General features: G+C 52.6%; 1 protein-coding gene across 2 annotated transcripts in view; it reads left to right on the top strand.

Annotated features, from left to right (window-relative positions):
* Positions 1-18,584, top strand: part of FBLN1 (fibulin 1) — a 74,505-nt gene that overhangs the window by 18,807 nt on the left and 37,114 nt on the right. For both annotated transcript variants that reach the window (XM_012801185.2, XM_003783112.3), the window contains exons 4-13: positions 2,170-2,341; positions 5,094-5,156; positions 5,287-5,388; positions 6,001-6,138; positions 7,354-7,491; positions 12,147-12,290; positions 13,113-13,241; positions 13,997-14,122; positions 15,924-16,043; positions 16,834-16,965. In XM_012801185.2, coding sequence (XP_012656639.2) covers positions 2,170-2,341; positions 5,094-5,156; positions 5,287-5,388; positions 6,001-6,138; positions 7,354-7,491; positions 12,147-12,290; positions 13,113-13,241; positions 13,997-14,122; positions 15,924-16,043; positions 16,834-16,965 — 1,264 coding nt within the window. The remainder of the gene's footprint in view (positions 1-2,169; positions 2,342-5,093; positions 5,157-5,286; positions 5,389-6,000; positions 6,139-7,353; positions 7,492-12,146; positions 12,291-13,112; positions 13,242-13,996; positions 14,123-15,923; positions 16,044-16,833; positions 16,966-18,584) is intronic.

The raw sequence follows: 18,584 nt of genomic DNA, 5'->3' as shown, positions 1-18,584 counted from the left end.
GTGCCTGGCCCAGCAGAACCACTGAGGTGTCCCCCCTCCTCCAGTCTAGCCAATAAACCTGGAGGACCCAAGGGCCCAGCCCTACACTGGGAAGTTAGGAGTGACGTGAGCTGGCCTTGTTCTGAAGGCTACCCACCCCGAGGCTTTAGGCAGAATGCAGAGGTCAGAGCAGGGGTCATCTGGGTCCTCAGAATCCTCTCAGTTCAGGCTAGGCACCTTCCCACCTCATGCTTCTCTGCCCCTAGCCTTGTCAGGGCCCCAGGCTAAGAATGGGCCCTCACTAAGGCCTTTGATAACCCCTGACTTGCACAAGCACCTAGAGCAGCGATTCTCAACCTGTGGGTCGCAACCCACAGGGAACTGTATTAAAGGGCTGCGGCATTAGGAAGGTTGAGAACCACTGACCTAGAGGAAGAAACTGAGGTGCAGAGAGACCCACACTCCAAAAGGGCCTCAGCAGTCCTGCCAGGGCCCCAGAGGCGATCCTGCAGTGAAGGGAAGCTAGGAGTAAAGGGCATAACCTCTTCCCTGAGCACTGGACCCCAAGTCCAATCAGATCATTCACGCCCCCATGGCCTCCGGTATCCAGTGAACCCCCCCCCCCCAGGCAGGGCTAGGGTCCTGCAGATGGTGCTGTCCACCCCTGTCACAAAGTCACCTGAGTCCATGTGTACTCACCCCTGAATCCCCTCCCTCTGCCTGGCAGATAGGACTTGAGGGAAAGGGAGATTTAGAAAAAGCAGGGACATTCTAATGGGAGTGGGAGCAGGTCACTCTGCAGATGAGGGATTTGTGGTTCTTGTCTTCTTTTTCTTTTTTGAGACAGTCTCACTATGTTGCCCTGGGTAGAGTGCTGTGGCGTCACAGCTCACAGCAACCTCCAACTCTTGGGCTTAAGTGATTCTCCTGCCTCAGCCTCTCTAGTAGCTGAGGCTACAGACGCCCACCACAATGCCTGGCTATTTTTTGGTTGCAGTTGTCATTGTTGTTTAGCTGGCCTGGGCTGGGTTCAAACCCACCACCCTCAGGTATGTGGTTGGCGCCCTAACCACTGTGCAACAGGTGCTGAGCCCTTTTTTTTTTTTGAGACAGGGTCTCACTTTGTCACCCTTGGTAAAGTGCTGTGGCAGAGTACTGTGGTGTCATAGTTCACAACACCCTCAAACTTCTGGCCTCAAGCAATTCACTTGCCTCAGCCTCCCAAGTAGCTAGGACTACAGGTGCCTGCCAAAATGCCCAGCTATTTTTCAGAGATGGGGTCTTGCTCTGGCTGAGGCTGGTTTTGAGTGAGCTAAGGCAATCCACCCACCTTGGCCTCCCAGGGAGTAAGGATTACAGGCGTGACCCACCTGGCCGGGCCTGGTTTATGCTTCTGAGGAGGATTACCCACATCCCGGGAGGTGGACATTCCACCCTCTCTGGTAGGATGGGTGGGGAATGAGCAGCCTGGAGGACTCATCAGCCTCCACAAAAAGAGGGCAAAAGCATCCCCCACCCCGGTTCCTGCTGGGGACTCTGGAAAGTTCTGTGCCCTCTGTAAGATAACCATTTACTAAGGACTAAAGTGGTGCTTTTCATGTATGGGGTAAATGTCGCCCTCAGGACTCAGGGGTGAGTACACAGGGACTCTGATGACTTTGGGAACTGGGCTCTCTGTGACAGGTGTGGGCAGCCCCATCCCTGGCCCTGGCTTCATGACTCGTCTTGTGTTCTTGTGCTTTTCAAGTGCACAGCACAGCTCCTGCTGCCCAATCCCTCTACCTCAAGGTGGGAGAGAGGAGGTGGTACCCATTCCCCTGGGCAGAGCAGAGAACAGGCTCTTTGGAGCTCTGCGTAGCCCTCTTCCTGGGATTGTGTGAGCAGAGCCAGGAGGCCACTGACAGGGTAGAGATGTTGGGGGCAGTCATGTATGGGGGGAGGTGGAGCTCATGCTGGAGGCAAAGCCTTTTAAGATCCTTTCAAAACTGAGATCTAAATTTGGGGGGCAGGGGACTCTGGTTGCTTTTGCTGTTTACTGCCCACAGTTAGAAGTGGTACCTAAGTCAGGTATGAGTCACTGCTGTCCAGGGTGGTGTACAAGGGGGATTGGAGAGGCCCCAAACCCCCTTGAGGGCCCCAGCCAGGCCATCTGCTCCCCTTCTCCATCTGAAGCCCCTCATGTGTTCGCAGAGGTGCTGCCATTGCTGTCTGTTGGGGAGAGTGGCCCAGGCCCAGGGCCAGAGCTGTGAGTACAGCCTCATGGCTGGCTACCAGTGCGGGCTGGTGTTCAGGGCATGCTGCGTGAAGGGCCTGGAGACCGCAGACTTCACCCCCGGGGACGGCGGGGACCTTCAGGAAACAGGTACTTTTCCTCTCCCTTGGTCCTGGGCAGCGTATTTTAGTCAGGGTTCTCCAGGATGTGAACAGAGAAAGAGGTAAAGATTTATTTTTAAGGGACTAGCTCGCATAATTGTGGAGACCCATGGAAGAGGGGACGTGGCAGCTGGAGTCCACCAGCCGTGCTGTTGGATGTCACTCTTTCCTTGCAGGAGGCCCCCCACGTTATGGGGGATAATTGATTTTTCTCAAAGTGTACCTATTTAAATATTAATCTGGGGGAGAGGGGAGAGAAGAGGAGGGAGAGGGATGGGTGTGCTCCCACCTAATGGGCACAGTGTAAGGGGATACGGCACACCTCCTAGGGGCAGGGCACAACTACAACAGGGACTTTACCTAACAAATGCAAACATCGTAACCCAATCATTTGTACCATTGTATTCATCTGAAATTTAAAAAATGAAAAAATATTAGTCTTACCTAAAAAATATCACGACAACATCATCCAGACTAGTTTTTGACTAGTATCAAATATCTGGGTACCGAGGCCTGGCCAAGTTGACCCAGTAATGTGAGCGTACATGTTACCATTGCCTTAACTGATAAGACCAACTCTAGTCGTCAGGCCCATTTCATGTCTTACCTCTCCCAAGAGCCACTGTCACGGGGTGAGACTGGGCATCGGGATCTGGGCTCTCACAAGTCTGCATTCACATCCCGCTCCTCTTGTGTGCCTTGGGAGCTAGTTCCCTCATTTGTGAGATGGGGGTGATTGCAGCTCCACCTGGTAGGGTTGCTGGGAGGATTATGTGGGAGAAAGGGAGTAAGGTGTTTGGGTGGCACCTGGATCTACTGTGCTTGGCTGGTCTTGCTCTTGTTTATTGGATGAGGAGCTGATGGTGCAGGTCACATGATCAGCACTTGAGAAGGGAGAAGCCTGGCCTTCTGTCCCCTGGTCAGGGCCCTCTGTCCATCTGGAGCTGATGATGTGGGCAAGAAGCTAGGGCATTGCTTGTTAAGAGCAGCTGTGCTGGCTTAGTGCCTATAGCTCAGGTGGCTAGGGTGCCGGCCACATGGACCAGAGCTGGAGGTTTCGAATCCAGTCTGGGCCAGAAAAATAGCTGGGCGTTGTGGCTGGCTCCTGTAGTCCCGGCTGCTTGGGAGGCTGAGGCAAGAGAATTGCTTGGGCTCAGGAGTTTGACGTTGCTGTGAGCTGTGAGGCTATGGCACTCCACCCAGGGTGACAGCTTGAGACTCTGTCTAGAAAAAAATAAGTAAATAAATTTTAAAAAGAGCAACTATGCGCTTTCAAATAAGGGCGTGTGACCCCGAGAGCAGCCTCCAGAGAGCTCCCAGCTGTGTGTCCACCACTTCTGCTTCCCCGGCCTCCATCTGTTGGAAGCCTTGGGGAGCAGCTCAGTTACATGACTGTCTAGTAATCTCTTTCAATTACTCGGTGGTTCTTGTGGAAAATAACCCTGGAAAAATGAGGCGCCTGCCCTGACCGAGCTTGCTGTGTGGCCTTGGGCCTGTTAGAAAAGAGGAAGGTACAGGAAGGGGTTAAAGGGAAGGGCGCACAGACCTTCAGGCTGCCTTCAAGACCCACTCATTTCTCTGGCTTTGAGGTCCTGCGTCATATGGACCCATCTTTCACTTTTTGTCCTTAATTTTTAAGTCCTCCAAGGCCCCTTGGATGCCATTGGTCTGATTTCAGATGTCACAGTCATAAAGGGGGATTGGGACCACATTCCAGCTCCTTACTCAGCTTTTGAAATCAGAGACGATATTTTCATATTAAACAAACCCAAACTTTTCATCCTGGTAGAGGATTTCTGCTGTGTCTCTGGGGAGGATTTTTGTTGATTTATGTCTGTAGTGTTAGCAGTCCGGGGCTGGGGGTGGGGGTGGTTTTTGTGTCTCCAGATGTTTCATCTCTCCTGTGTCTCCAGATGTTTTATATCTCCTGTCTTTTATCTGCTTCAGCCCCTGCCCCAGATGTCCCCCCAGTGCTCCCTCCTCTGGGAGGGCGTCTCTGCCTCTCTTCCTCCCTAACCAGTGCTGGCTGGGGCAAGTAGAGAAACTGAGAGTCAGCCTTTAGAAATGAAATCAACTATTTGATAAAAGCCAATCAGGGGATGCAGGTCAACCCATACCACTAAGCTAGACGAAACAGTCTCACGCTGTCACCCCGGGTAGAATGTAGTGGCATCATCATAGCTCACAGCAACCTCAAATTCCTGGGCTCAAGCATTCCTTCTGCCCCAGCCTCCTGAGTAGGTAGGACTACAGGTGCCCACCACAATGCCTGGCTAAATTTCTATTTTTAGTAGAGACCAGATCTTGCTCTTGCTCAGGCTGGTCTCTTGAGCTTGAGCCATCCACCCGCCTCAGCCTCCCCTAGTGCTGGGATTACAGGTGTGAGCCACTGAGCCTGACTAACTCTAAACCTTTACTGTGTGCCTGCTTTAGGCTTAGAGGTGCTTCTTGTGTGATAGTGAGGTGTTTGCTGAGATGCCCGAGTATCTGGGACTGCGTAACAGTGCAGTGTGATATCAGTGACTCCAGGCCTTGTGCCTGTGTTCTTTCTCTATCATTGATCTTGTAGAGATTTAACCTACATTTATAAGTGTAATTCAATTTTAAGTAGGACAAAATCAATACTTACTAGGATTTACTAATGGGCATTACTGCCTGATATTCACAAGAAGAGAAAGGATTTGGCGCTTCTTCTAAGATATGAACACGTTGGGTAAATGTCTTGGTTTCTTTCCCCTTAGGTAATAAGATCTCTGCCATCCAGGAGGAACAGGAGGACCCATACCTGAACGACCGCTGCCGAGGTGAGATGCTTTGCTTCCCGTGAGCCATTTGGTGGTTAATTAAACCTGAAAGGGAGTCAGGGCTGATGTCATTGGAAGTTTGAGCCTCACTTGCTTTGGGTCACCCAGCTCACACCTGCTCTGATTCCAGGAGGCGGGCCCTGCAAGCAGCAGTGCCGAGACACGGGAGATGGGGTGGTCTGCTCCTGCTTTGTGGGCTACCAGCTGCTGCCTGATGGTGTCTCCTGTGAAGGTAAGTGTCTCCTACCTAGGGCCTGGCAGGACTGATGGGTTGCTGGTACTCAGGAGCCCATGCTGGAGGTCTGAGCAGGGCCTGAACGGGGTGACCTGGGGCCTGTACAGCTTTCTGACACTCTTGCAGGTACAGCAGCCCCAGCCAGGGCTTGAGGCTTGGGGAACATAACCAACAGGGCCGGGAAGGAGGATCAGACCAGATTTGGGGTCTAGAGGACTCTGGATCCAGGATCTGCCAAGTCGCCCTGGGCACACTTTCAGACTCTCTACCCCCTCCTCTGTGAGGTGGGGCAATGGGGAAGATGCTGCCCCCCATGGGGTTTGGGGGACCACATGCTCACAGTCCAGACCTGGCACCTAGGAAGAGCAATAGGCTGAAGCTTAGCAGGGCAGTGAGGTCACTGCTGCGGACTTGGCGGTGGGTCCCCGCAACTGTGCTCCAGTGCGCAGCCTGGGTGAGCCTGCAACAGGACTCGGCCTGGTTTGAGTAGGAGAAGAGATGGGTGCAGGGAAGCACTGCCGTGGTGGCTCTAGGCATGCTCCTTCTGAGAAAATGCAAGGACTGCCTGTGCTTTCTGGCTACTCACGGTATCACCTTGGTCTCCCCTAGATATCAACGAATGTATCACAGGCAGCCACAACTGCCGGCTGGGAGAGTCCTGCATCAACACCGCAGGCTCTTTCCGCTGCCAGCGAGACAGCAGCTGCGGCACTGGCTATGAGCTCACAGAGGACAATAACTGCAAAGGTAAACTCCTCCTCCCCCAGGTGTGGGCATGGCATGGTGGGAGAGGTGGCAGTGGGCCCGGGGTGTGGGCTCCCAGGTGCTGGGTGGCTGCCGGCCGCTGCCCACTCCTCCACAGGGGGGAAGTGGTTAGACCCGTGTGAATGGAACCCTGTGTGTCCTAGGCCAATGGGCTGGAAAGTGTGACAGTGATGCTCAGAACATTTAAAAAGTTGACAGTAGTGCACTGGTCCCAAATTTACCTTCATATGGTGCTGAGCTTGTGATAGCAAATTTGGATTTCCAAAAAACCTTAGTACATGATCATTTAAAAGCAGGCCTGAATTTCAGGTGCTCACATGTGCTTTCTACAATAAATAAATAAATAAACCAGAAGGAATCCACAACTATTTTTGCACAACAGCTGCCTTCCATCTGATTCCAGGCTTCCTTGAAGTTCAAAGCACATCCCCTTCCACCACATGAAAACATGACATTTCTGGCTGCCAGCCTTTCCTGCTAAGCCAGAGATGTGATTTGGCAGATCAGCCTCTGATGAGGATCTTTTAGAACATGTTTTTTTTTAAAGTCTATCAGAAGAAGAAAGCCACTTGTATAAAAATGTTGATTATTGAGTTATGAGGGTGACTCAAAAGCAAGGCACACCCTCCTAACATCTAAGGGCCTTTCAGCCCACGCCACCCCTGTGCACTGGCTGGGTGGTTTGGACCCCGAGAACCCAATGACGCAGCCAGTGGAGGCTAGACATTTGCACACTTGACAGGCATGAACTTCAAGGGAAGGGCAGCCCTGTTTATCCTATCATGACAGAAACCATTGTTCATATTTGCGATATTGTGAAGACTTCAGAATGAAAACGTTTATAATAGAGACTATGTTGATTACCACTAAGATAATGGCTTTATGAGCTAAACTAAACATACACTTAGCCTGAATGAATAATGATATGTATATCTGCCAGGAAAATGCCTGGGTTATTTATTCTATAATAGAAAGTTTGCCTCTGAAGAGCCTTGGGGAAAAAAAAGTTAGCATTTTCCGTCTTCAGCAGCTGGGGCACTGTCCAGCTCGCCTTTGTGCATGACCCCTCTGTTGGAATGTTTGGGGTGATAGCCTGAATAATGAGCATTAGAAAGAACTTTCTTGTGATTTTAAAGTGTTGTACGATGCTTCTGGCAGAACTCTTGCTAACCATTTCCTTTTTTTATGATGTACCAGATATTGACGAGTGTGAGAGTGGTATTCATAACTGCCTCCCCGATTTTATCTGTCAGAATACTCTGGGATCCTTCCGTTGCAGACCCAAGCTACAGTGCAAGAGCGGCTTTATACAAGATGCTCTAGGCAACTGTATTGGTAAGATGTGCTGCGGCCAGTGTTAGCAGGGTGCTCCGGGTGGGCAGTGATCTAGCAGTGGGCCAGGCCTCTAGAATCCCAGTGGGGGCATCATGTATAGAATAGGGCTGGAATAAAGGGCTGGACAGCAAATATTTTAGGCATTGTGGGCCACATGGTGGAAAGCAGCCGCAGACAACTGGGCATGACAGTGTTTTAATAAAACTTTATTTACAGAAACAGAAAGCAGGTTGTGTTTGTCTCAAGGGCTATAAGTTTACCAACTTTAGAAGAAGGAAAGAGTTTGGATTTTAGAGTCAGAGATACCTAGTTTCAAATAACTGGGCGTGACCATGTTTTAATAAAATTGTATTTACAGAAACAGAAAGCAGGTTGTGTTTGGCCCAAGGGCTGTAAGTTTACCAACTTTAGAAGAAAGAAAGAGTTTGGATTTTAGAGTCAAAGACACCTAGTTTCAAACTGATTGACTTAAGAAAATTATTTCCTCTGAGCCTCAATTGCCTCCCCTATAAAATGGGAATAATCATAATGTTTGGCTGATAGGGTTGAGGATGAAGGCACTGACGTGCCTGTTACATAAGAACCACTCAGTAAATGGCAGTTCCCTGCCAGAGCTGTTTAATCTATTAAAACTTGTTTAAAAATACCCTGTGTGAGGCCGGGCACAGAGGCTTATTCCTGTAATCCTAGCTCTCTGGAAGGCCAAGGTGGGTGGATCGCTTGAGCTTAGAGGTTCAAGACCATCTTGAGCACAAGTGAGACCCCCATCTCTACTAAAAATAGAAAAACTAGCCAGGTGTGGTGGCAGGTGCCTGTAGTCCCAGCTACTTGGGAAGCTGAGGCAGGAGGATCTCTAGAGCCCAAGAGTTTGAGGTTGCTGTGAGCTATGGTGCCATAGTACTCTATAAGGGCAAAAGAGTGAGACTCTGTCTCAAAAAAACAAAAAAGCCCTGTTACATATATTTTACCATGATAAAAAAAATACTCTGTGTCGATATCAGAGAAAGACAACGTGGAAGGAGAGAAAAATCCCATGTAAACCTAGTATAAGGATGGGAGAGCTGGGTGAAGTTGCTGGGGCTGGGGGTGGGTTACCTGTTCTGGGACAACGGATGAGTTCTGCTTTCCCCTGGGGCAACTCAGCTCAACTACCTGGCTCGGTCCCTGTGGTCAGCATCTGAGTCCAGATCCACAGCCTTTCCTCCTCCTCTGCCAGATAGAAGCTCCCAGGTCCTGCCCTTAAGGTCAGAGAGATTTTTCCAGAGAAAAGATAAGAAATCTGAGCTGCATATGCCACTAGTCAGAACCCCCTCCCGACCTTCAGTGCCTGTATCATCCTGCTCTCTCAAGGCTGTCATGGCTGTGAGCATAGGATTGCAAATTTCTGTCTTACTTCTATTTCAGCTCTTCCTCTGATATCTCTGTATTGATCATGTATTTGAAATGGTTTGGATTGAAAGTTTTCCCCACATCCCTTTTTTTTAACCACTTTGAGATATTTAAAGACAAATGGAACAGTGAGCCCTTAGGACAGGGCCTGGTCTGAACCTCACCTGGCCTTCCCCTCTCACAGTGTCCCTTTCATCCTGTCGGGGAGGCTTCTGAGCTGGGGGAGCCTCAGGTTGGCCGCCAGTTGGCTCCTTGCCAATCTCCAGAGGCTACCACTCTCCTAGGCCCAGGAGGGAGGAGGGCCCTGCTCAGACTTGCGGCCTGCTCAGCCGGGCTGTGGAGGGGGGCTCACATCTGCTGTGATGGAAACCGACTCAGGGCAAAATTAGCCCCGATTTCCACAAAGAGCCATTTGCAGGTCTCAACAGGGCCCTGATTTTTACCTCTTCGGGGTGCAGAAGCAGTGGAAAGGAGGGACTGTCCCCCTCACTGTCCTCCCTTAGACTTGGGGGGCAAGCCAGATGCCCACGGAAGCCTAAGGCTGGTGGGAGGACATTGGCTGGAGCCCAGCCTGGTGGCACTTGTTCTTTCATGCCACCTCTCTGGGTCTTCAGTGATAGTGTCAAAATCCCAGCATTCCCCTCTCAGAGAGCCCCCAGGGTTGGCGTGTGTCCTCTCAATCTTTGTGACTAAGTTCAGGAGTCATTCTTTTAATGAACGTTATTTAGAAATAAGCAGACGAAACCTAAACACAGAAAGTAAACCCTTCTGGGGGACCCTGGCCTCTGTTCCAGGATCTGCTCCCACGTGGTTTTTTATTTTTTATGATGATGGGGCTGGACTTTCTGCCACTGGCTTCTGCCACTTGATGATGTATTTAGAAACTATTTTATATCAGGAAGGTAGGAGTCAGGCCATCTGGGAGAGGGCTGGAGGGAAGTGCTGACCCCACAGTAGCCAGAACCCATCTCCCCAGGGCTCCAGGGACCATTCCTGAGGCCTCCGGCACCTGTCCCTCCCTCCACCATGCAGCAGGCCACCTGTAGCAGAGGATCCCTGCCCGCTGGGCTGGCCCAAAGGACAGGTTGGGGCCTTGGAAACTGTACAGTGGAGAATTTTCCAGGACCTTGGGGTTGAGTCACTGAGGGCCTTGAGCCTATCACACCATCTTCAGGTTTTTTTCTCCTTTTCTCCCAAATCTCTCCCTCCTTCCCACTGTCTTCCTTTCTGCTTTGGTGGGGAGGAGGGAATGGGCCAGAGCATGGTCCACCCGTGCCTGGGCGTGTACACAGGTCCTGGGGCAGTGAGGGTTTCCACTGAGTCCAGGGGGACTGATGGAACCAAGGAAGCAAGGACCTTGACTGCAGGGCTCGCCAAGCTTTCCCATGTGAGTCCCTGTGAGGGGAGAGACTGCCCACTGCTCTCAAACTTACTGGGACTTTGACATCAATTTGTTCTTTGTTTATTCACTCTTCCATTTATTTGTTTATTCATCTCACACCTGATCCTTCCAGAGGACTCCCAAGGGACCTTATTATTCCACAGAACAGAGTCTGGGAGATACAGCCTGAGAGAGGAGAGTATAAGGCTTGGGGGGGCGGGGGGCAGCAATCACTCTGCTAAATGCTCTATTTATTCTTTCTTTCTTTTTTTTTTTTTTTGAGACAGAATCTCAAGCTGTCACCCTAGGTAGAGTATCGTGGCATCATATATCACAGCAACCTCAAGCTCTTGGGCTCAAGTGATCCTCTTGCCTCAGTTTTTCTATTTTTTTAGTAGAGACAGGAGGATCTTGCTTTTGTTCAGGCTGGTCTTCAGTCCTACATCCCATATATTCTTGATACAAGGCAGGGACCACCCAGCTATTTCTATAAAGGGTGAAATTGCACATCGCAGCTTTTCAAGCCATCAAGTGTCTGTGACAACTGCTCTCTTCTGCTGTTGCAGGCTGAATGCAGCTGCAGGCTGTACGTGACAGAACGGGCCTGGCCTCGTACTAGGAAAATTTAATTTTCAGAGGCAGGCAATGGGCTGGATTTGGCCTAAGGGCTGTAGTTTGCTGATCACTGATTTAAGAGACCTTGAACTGGCTGGAAGGCCAGAGACCCTGGTTCTCGACCTGGGCCCTTGTTGACCCCTGACTCCGGCTATGAGGCCAGAGAGTTACTTAATCTCTCTGGGCCTTGGTGTTGTGTTTATGAAGCACAGATAATAACAATATAATCTTGCTCAAAGGCCCTGAGATGCCAAGAGGCTATCCTTGCCTTGTAAGCTAGCTATGGAGTTTGAGAGCAGTTGTGGATATTAAAGTTTTTGTAAACTGTAAAGTGCTGCATGGTTGATGTGAAGGCCAACCCCAGGGGAGAGGAGTCAGGGCTGATTCAACTGATGCCCATGGGGCTTGGCTGGCAGGGACGGAGGTCCAGTGGCCCCTTCTCCTGACTTACACTCAGGGGCCCCCACTGTCACTTCCTTCCATTGGTTCCTCTGGCCTCAGATGCTCACAAGTGTCTGAACAGGGTGATTTTTTAAAATGTAGGTCCTGTTCAAAGACTATGTCTCGTAGGAAGTTCACCCTGTGTGTTTTGAATTCTGAATTTGATCAGAGTGAACTAATTTGATATTAATGAAATAATATGTAGACCAGTCCTCCTGGGTCATTCACTGGGTCCCTCTGGCTTGTATTGTTTTCATCAGAGCCCCCCCCCATGTCAGAGATGTCAGAGGCATGTCCATTTGAGGAAGGAGATGGCTGTGCAGTGAGCTTGGGGAGCCATGGCACTTCCCATCCTGGCCAACCCAGAATGAGTCAGCACAGCTCCTGGGCAGATGTGAAGGACCTGAGTGGCCCATACAGGGGCAGTGGGTATGTTGTTAGAACCTGAGTGTCGAGGGCTGCAGGAGAGGTTTGGCCAGTCACCCGAAGTGCCCAGAGCCTTGCTGGGGGCAGAGTGCTGCTGCAGAGTGGACGGTCACTGTCTCCTTAGCAGCGTGCCCAGGGAAGGGCTCCATGGAGCACATGAAGGCAGAGGAATCCTGGCAGGCAGGGGCGGGAGGAAGGGCCAGAGAGGTGGTGTCCAAGGTGACATGCAGAGATGGCATTTGGGCACCAGTTGGGAGACTACTGTGTGGTCTGGGGTGAAGGGGCCAGAGTGCCTCCATCTGTGGTCTTGCAAAGACGAGGGAAGGGGTGTTCCTTTGGATATCTGCTCTCCGAATTCTGGCCTCCATGTTTAACTGCGCTGTTTCCATCTCTCCTCCTATAGATATCAATGAGTGTTTGAGTATTGGTGCCCCGTGCCCTGCCGGGCAGACGTGCATAAACACAGAGGGCTCTTATACCTGCCAGAAGAACGTGCCCACCTGTGGCCGTGGCTACCACCTCAACGAGGAGGGGACTCGCTGTGTTGGTTGGTATTAAAAAGGAAAACACCCTTTATCCACTTGGGGGTATATAAAAACAAAAGAAAAAGAAAAGAGCTTCTCTGTCTGCTTCTAGCACATGCCCTCCCTTCTCTGGCTGAGGAGCGTTGATCCCCAATGCAGAGCCATTTCTGCCTGTCCATCCATCCTGTCACCAGTCCCCAGGCAAAGGCCTCTGGAGTTGCACCTGGACTGGTGCAGTAGACCACCAGCCCATCCTCTGCGTCAGCCTCACCTCCTCAGTCTGTCCAGTTTGTTTGAGCCCAAAGCTCTTCCACCCCTCTCTGTTCCCGGCTCTACTGCAGCTCCCTATTAGTGACAAAGGACAGATGCCTCTGCTTACAGATCAGTCTTCCTGAGCTGGCTAGACTTTATAAACCTTATAATTCAAATGAAATAGGTCTCACCACTCCCCAAACAAACACTGAGCTTTCCTCTCTGTGTGTTTTTCTCCTCTTACATTGTTCTTTTTGTACACCTGCTCCTATGTGCCTTCAGACCCAGGGCACTCAGCCTGCCTGGATTCCTGCCAGGGAAGGGGCTTCTTTAACGACTACCAGGACACTTTCTCAGTGTCTCCCAGCTCACTGGGCATTTCCCCTGAATGAGGGTCATTGCTGGCCGGCCAGAGCAGGTGTCCCTGAGGGGAGGCGCTGCATCTGTCTCCCTGGCGCGGGAAGTCAGGCTGAGGACAGGGCGATGCTGCATGTCGACGCGCATTCTCATCTGCTCCTTCTTGGCTTCCTCTCTGATCATCTTGGGGGAAGCACACTAAAGGTTTCCAACGTGCCTTTCTCTCTCCTTTCAAGATGTGGATGAGTGCTCGCCACCCGCCGAGCCCTGTGGGCCAGGACACCGCTGTGTGAACACCCCTGGCAGTTTTCGCTGCGAGTGCAAGGCTGGTTACTATTTCGACGGCATCAGCAGGATGTGTGTGGGTATGTGGATGTCCCTGCAAGCCTTGTGGTGCCCAGCCAGATGGCACCAGAGTGACCATGATCAGATCCTCGTCTCAGGAACACCCAAGTGCAGGCAAGCCCGAGAGAGGACCCCAAGTCAGGAGACCTCATTATCACTCCAGCTCTGCTGCTGCCCAGGGGGCAGCCCCTGGCAGGGCCTTCCGGGGTGTGAGTCTCCACCCTGCCTGCCAGACAGGTGTTCTGCTTGGCCCAGACATCCAGTGTTGATGAGATAGGTCTACAAATGCCAGAAGTGTTAGTGATTACCCAGAGACTCACTGCTGACCTTTGGGGCCACAGGGGCCAGAGGTGCCATTAGCTCAGGGCCCCAGTAGGGACCACACCACCAGGAGTGAGGCCAGACCCTTCCCCAGCGCCAGCCATCGCCAGGTGCTCGGGGGAGTCTGGTGGCTTCCTTTACACCCACTATGGCCCCTCTGCCAGATCCGGGGGGACCCTCTGTGTGGGCATTAAGGGAGAGCACTGGCAGGAGGATACTTGTCCAAATGAGCCACCATGGAAAGGTTAGGATAAGGTGCCCACCCAGGGGACAGATGGGCCCATGAGGGTGGTCCCAGCTCTGCTGCTGACTTGCCCTGTGCTTAGGACAGTCACTTTACCAATCTTGTCTGAGAAATGAGGCTGAAGGAGGTAGGGATGAAGGGTGTGAGCTGTTGCTGTTGGCAGGAGGGTGAATGGACATTGCCCTGAGCTGCCCTGCCCTGTGGTTTCAGATGTCAATGAGTGCCAGCGCTACCCAGGGCGCCTGTGTGGCCACAAGTGTGAGAACACGCCCGGCTCCTATCTCTGCAGCTGCTCCGTGGGGTTCCAGCTTTCTGTGGACGGCCGGTCGTGTGAAGGTGAGGGGCCCGTCCACTCCCTCCCCAGCTGTCCTCCTGGGGGCCACCTCCTCCTGCAGTCCTGTGTTCACTTTCCAGCACGTGTTAAACACCGTGTTAGTGGGGAAGGGCCCATAAAGAACTGCTTGGCAGAGAGGACCTCCTCCCACCCTGCTTTGTTCTGATAACGTTCACCCTGCAAGGCCATGTGGGGACTAACAGCTACTGAGAAGGCTGAGTGGGATTTGGGGACGTGAGACTCGCCAACTATGTGACGCTGAGGAGTCACATAACGGTGATTGACCTCACCCTGCCTCAGCATCCTCATGAGGGAAATGGGTTGCTGTGTCAGAGAGAAGTAAAAACTGAACGTGGTGTGAATGCCGGCGACAGATTTTACTCCAACTATGCAGAAGGGGTGAGAGACTCCAGGGGGCGTTGACCCCGAGCCCCCAAACAACAGGAGGGCGACTTTGTAACTGCTGGCACTCCAGGAAGGAAGTGCTAAAGGCTGTGGTCACCTGTCTGCTGACCGGCCCTCCCTTAGAGGCCAGGAGACAGCCCCCACCACACACAACACGCCAGCCTTCCTAGGGTAGCATTCCAAAGGACTAACTCGTGGGCCGTAGAAGGACACTCCTGAGCGTGTTAGAGACAAAGGGACAGAAAGGATTCACATTGGCAAGTCTTTCTAAAGCGGGTGCTTCTAAGAAAGAGGGGGGTCAGCCCTGTGGTCAGGTTTGGGCTGGAACCAAGGGTAAATTCTTTTGGCAGCCTCCACAAGCACAAAATCAGCCAGAGAACCATGTGAAAGGATGAGTGTGGCTGTATTCCAATAAAACTTTATTTAAAAAAACAAGTGGCAGGCCAATTTGGTCCATGGGGTACAGTTGGTGACCCCTGCGCTAGGCAAAAGAAACAGATTAGGGATAGTCCCGAGCTGCTGAGAGCCCAGTGAGTTTGGCATACGGGGTGTTGGTGTGTGAGCCCAGTCACCAAGGGCCTTTCTCACTTGAGGTCATCTGTGTAGGACAGTATTTTTCAATTTTTTTCATCTCATGGCACACTGGAACCTATAGTTAAACTTCCGTGGCACACTGAAATTATGTTGATTTAAAAAAGGGTGAAAAGGCTCGGCGCCTGTGGCTCAACCGGCTAAGGCGCCAGCCACGTACACCTGAGGTGGCGGGTTCGAATCCCCAGCCCGGACCCGCCAAACAACAATGACGGCTGCAACCAAAAAATAGCCGGGCGTTGTGGCGGGCGCCTGTGGTCCCAGCTACTTGGGAGGCAGAGGCAGGAGACTCGCTTGAGCCCAGGAGTTGGAGGTTGCTGTGAGCGCGATGCCATGGCACTCTACCCAGGGGGATAGCTTGAGGCTCCGTCTCAAAAAAAAAAAAAAAGGGTGAAAACAAGAATACACTTACTGTGCTTCAAACTGCTTTTGAAAATGATTGAATAAACGATCTTTAAAATTATTTGTGGCCCCCCCTAATGTGGTGCAGGGCACCATCAGGGAGGTGAAGGTGGTGGGGGGACGGGATCAGATGTCCATAGAATAGACTCTGGCAGCCTGGTGGGGGCAGGATTGGAGGGGCCAAGGCTGCAGGCTGTTGCTGTCATCTGGGGCAGAGAGGGTGTGGCCTGAAGTGGGCAGGGGCAGGGATGGAGAGATAACAGCCCCCAGCCCCATGCCCTGGACTTCCTTTCCATGTGTGTTAAGTGGAGGGAGGTGGGGGATCTCTCTTTGCTGTCCCAGCTGTGGAGCTGGGAGGGGCACATGGTGTGGCTGAGTGGTGGTCCTGGGACCTCTTTCTTTCAGACATCAATGAGTGCAGCAGCAGCCCCTGCAGCCAGGAGTGTGCCAACGTCTATGGCTCCTTCCAGTGTTACTGCCGGCGGGGCTACCAGCTCAGTGACGTGGACGGGGTCACCTGTGAAGGTGAGGGTGCCCTCACTGGCCCTGATGCCACAGCCCTTGGCCCTGCATTTCAGAGCCCATAGGGAGGGGCCTGCTGGGGCTTCCCCTGCAAAACCTACCGTAATGCCCTGAGGCTGACGGCTGCTGTGTTGAGTCCTGTTTGAACACACTCTGCCCATTCTTGGGAGTGAAATTAGGATGGAAACAGACCTCTTTCAGGATTGCTCTCTAATAACCATGCCACGGTGGTGATCGCTATGTGCACTGAGACCTCAGGCCGCACATGTTGGGGATTGGTGGCTGCCCATGGCCTAAAGGTGCAGAAAGGGCTTGGGGACCACCCCCATCCCTGACTCACAGCTCTGCGTCCTCCTCTGTGACATGTGGGTTCACCTGAACCTCACCTCATTATTTGAGGTTGAATCAGACACCTTGAAAACACGTCTTACAGTTCCTGGCACACAGTAGGTGCTTGAAGGGGCAACTCTTTATTTCTGTTTTAATGTAGGGTGTGTTTTTATTAGTGAATTGCTGCCTACGCCCCCCAGCATACACACATGCATACTGCACACCATGAACTTGCCATGTGAACCTCGCCTAGTCCCATCTCCCTTCTGGGCCTCGGTTTCACCTTCTGATATGATATCATCTGAAGCTGCCCCAGCCTCAGCACTCTGAGGCCTCCTGTGTCCAGTTCACCACATGCCACTACCCTCCTAGACCCCAGTCCAGCCCCTTATGGAACAGAGGGTGGCAGGTGGCATGGCCATGTGTGAGATTCAGGATGCTGAGGTGAGCTTTGCCATTGCAGACATCGATGAGTGTGCCCTGCCCACCGGGGGCCACATCTGCTCCTACCGCTGCCTCAACGTCCCTGGAAGCTTCCAGTGCAGCTGCCCCTCCTCTGGCTACAGGCTGGCACCCAATGGCCGCAACTGTCAAGGTTAGTGGGCAGAATTTCCCAGGGTCACTTGGGCTGTGCTTATGGCTCTGCAGTGTTGGACTGAGACCAGGCTGGGGGCTGTGCTTTCCTGGCCAGTGGCCATCCCACAGATAGGGCCCATTTAGGGAAAAGAGGCCTCATCATCCAAGGCATGTCCTGGGCATCCACACACAGCTCAATCTGTCATCTCTGGGTCCCAGCATACCTGTCTTTGGGGCCATCAGAGCCCTAAGAAGGCTTTGTCAGGCAGGAACACCTCAGCCCTCCCACCCCACCTTTGGCAGCCCTGAGAAGGCTGGAACAGGGGCTGACTCCCTCTAGGAAGGTGCCTGCCTAGGAGGAAAAGGGGTTCAGTGCCTGGGAGACCCTGTCCTCAGCAGGGCGCTTGTTCACTCAGTCTTGGATTCCATCTTTCATCAGACTCTTACTGTGGGTAGAGCCTTTGTCCCCTTTGTCCCCAGGTGCTGGTCCCTGTCCAGGCAAGGAGCTGGTTGTGGTCTGGTTGGGGATAGACCCTGGACAAATGGCAGTGGGGTCACCTCCTGCATGGGTCATGTGACGGGGCCAGTGCATCCATCTGTGCTCAGCCTCCATTTCTAAGGACACTCTGGGGGCCCTGCATCCTGAGACCATCCACTTGATCATTGACAGGGGCGCTAAGTAGGCATCTGTGAGCCTGAGTGTACACACTGGGAGCTGAGTGTCAGGGGCATCTGTGCAGCCCCTTCCTCATGAGCCCACATGGGGCTGTTGATCTGGAGGCTCTGGGCTCTGCAGATGGAGCTCTGCTTGTGAGGAGGTGGCCCTGGTCAAAAGCAGGCAAGAGCTGTGGTGTTTTCTGGGAGGGACTTGTGTGGAGGCGCTCTGGATGGGCGTCCCCGTGTTTTCACATTTCTGATGGAGCAAATGACTTTCTTCCTCCTGGCTGGACTCCCTTGCCACGGCTTGGGGTCCTGCCCAAACACAGCAAAACACATTCCTGAGCCATAGCCTTTGAGATCGGGAGTGCTGTTTTTGTCACCAAAGATCAGGCCCTTGGCACCTCTTAACGGGCGCCTCCCAAGCTCGGTGAGCCCCACCATTTGGCTGACCTGGAGCATCACTGAGAAAAGAGGTGGCTTCCCATCTCCAAGGCCTCATGGTGGTGCCCTGGGCCCAAGAGCAGGATCTCGGCCCTGGTTCTGGTCCAGTCTAAATAGCCAACAGCCCCAGGATGGAGGGCAGGGAGTGTAACCCCTCTAAGCCTGGCTTCCTCATTGTGACATGGAGCTAGTAGCTCCTTCCCCTTCCCTCCTAGGATGTGACAAGCCACACGTCAAGAAAGGATGACCTGGCTCGGTGCCTGTGGCTCAACCGGCTAAGGTGCCAGCCACATACACCTAAGGTGGCGGGTTCGAATCCCCAGCCCGGGCCCGCCAAAACAACAATGACGGCTGCAACCAAAAAATGGCTGGGTGTTGTGGCGGGCGCCTGTGGTCCCAGCTACTTGGGAGGCGGAGGCAGGAGACTCGCTTGAGCCCAGGAGTTGGAGGTGGCTGTGAGCGTGATGCCATGGCACTCTACCCAGGGGGGCAACTTGAGGCTCCATCTCAAAAAAAAAGAAAGAAAGGATGACCTGC

The sequence above is a fragment of the Otolemur garnettii genome, unplaced genomic scaffold (assembly GCF_000181295.1).
Source record: "Otolemur garnettii isolate 467f Iridium unplaced genomic scaffold, OtoGar3 scaffold00007, whole genome shotgun sequence".
Classification (NCBI taxonomy): Eukaryota; Metazoa; Chordata; class Mammalia; order Primates; family Galagidae; genus Otolemur; species Otolemur garnettii.
The sequence above is the reverse complement of the archived record's forward strand: the minus strand, read 5'-3'. Positions and strand labels throughout refer to the sequence as shown.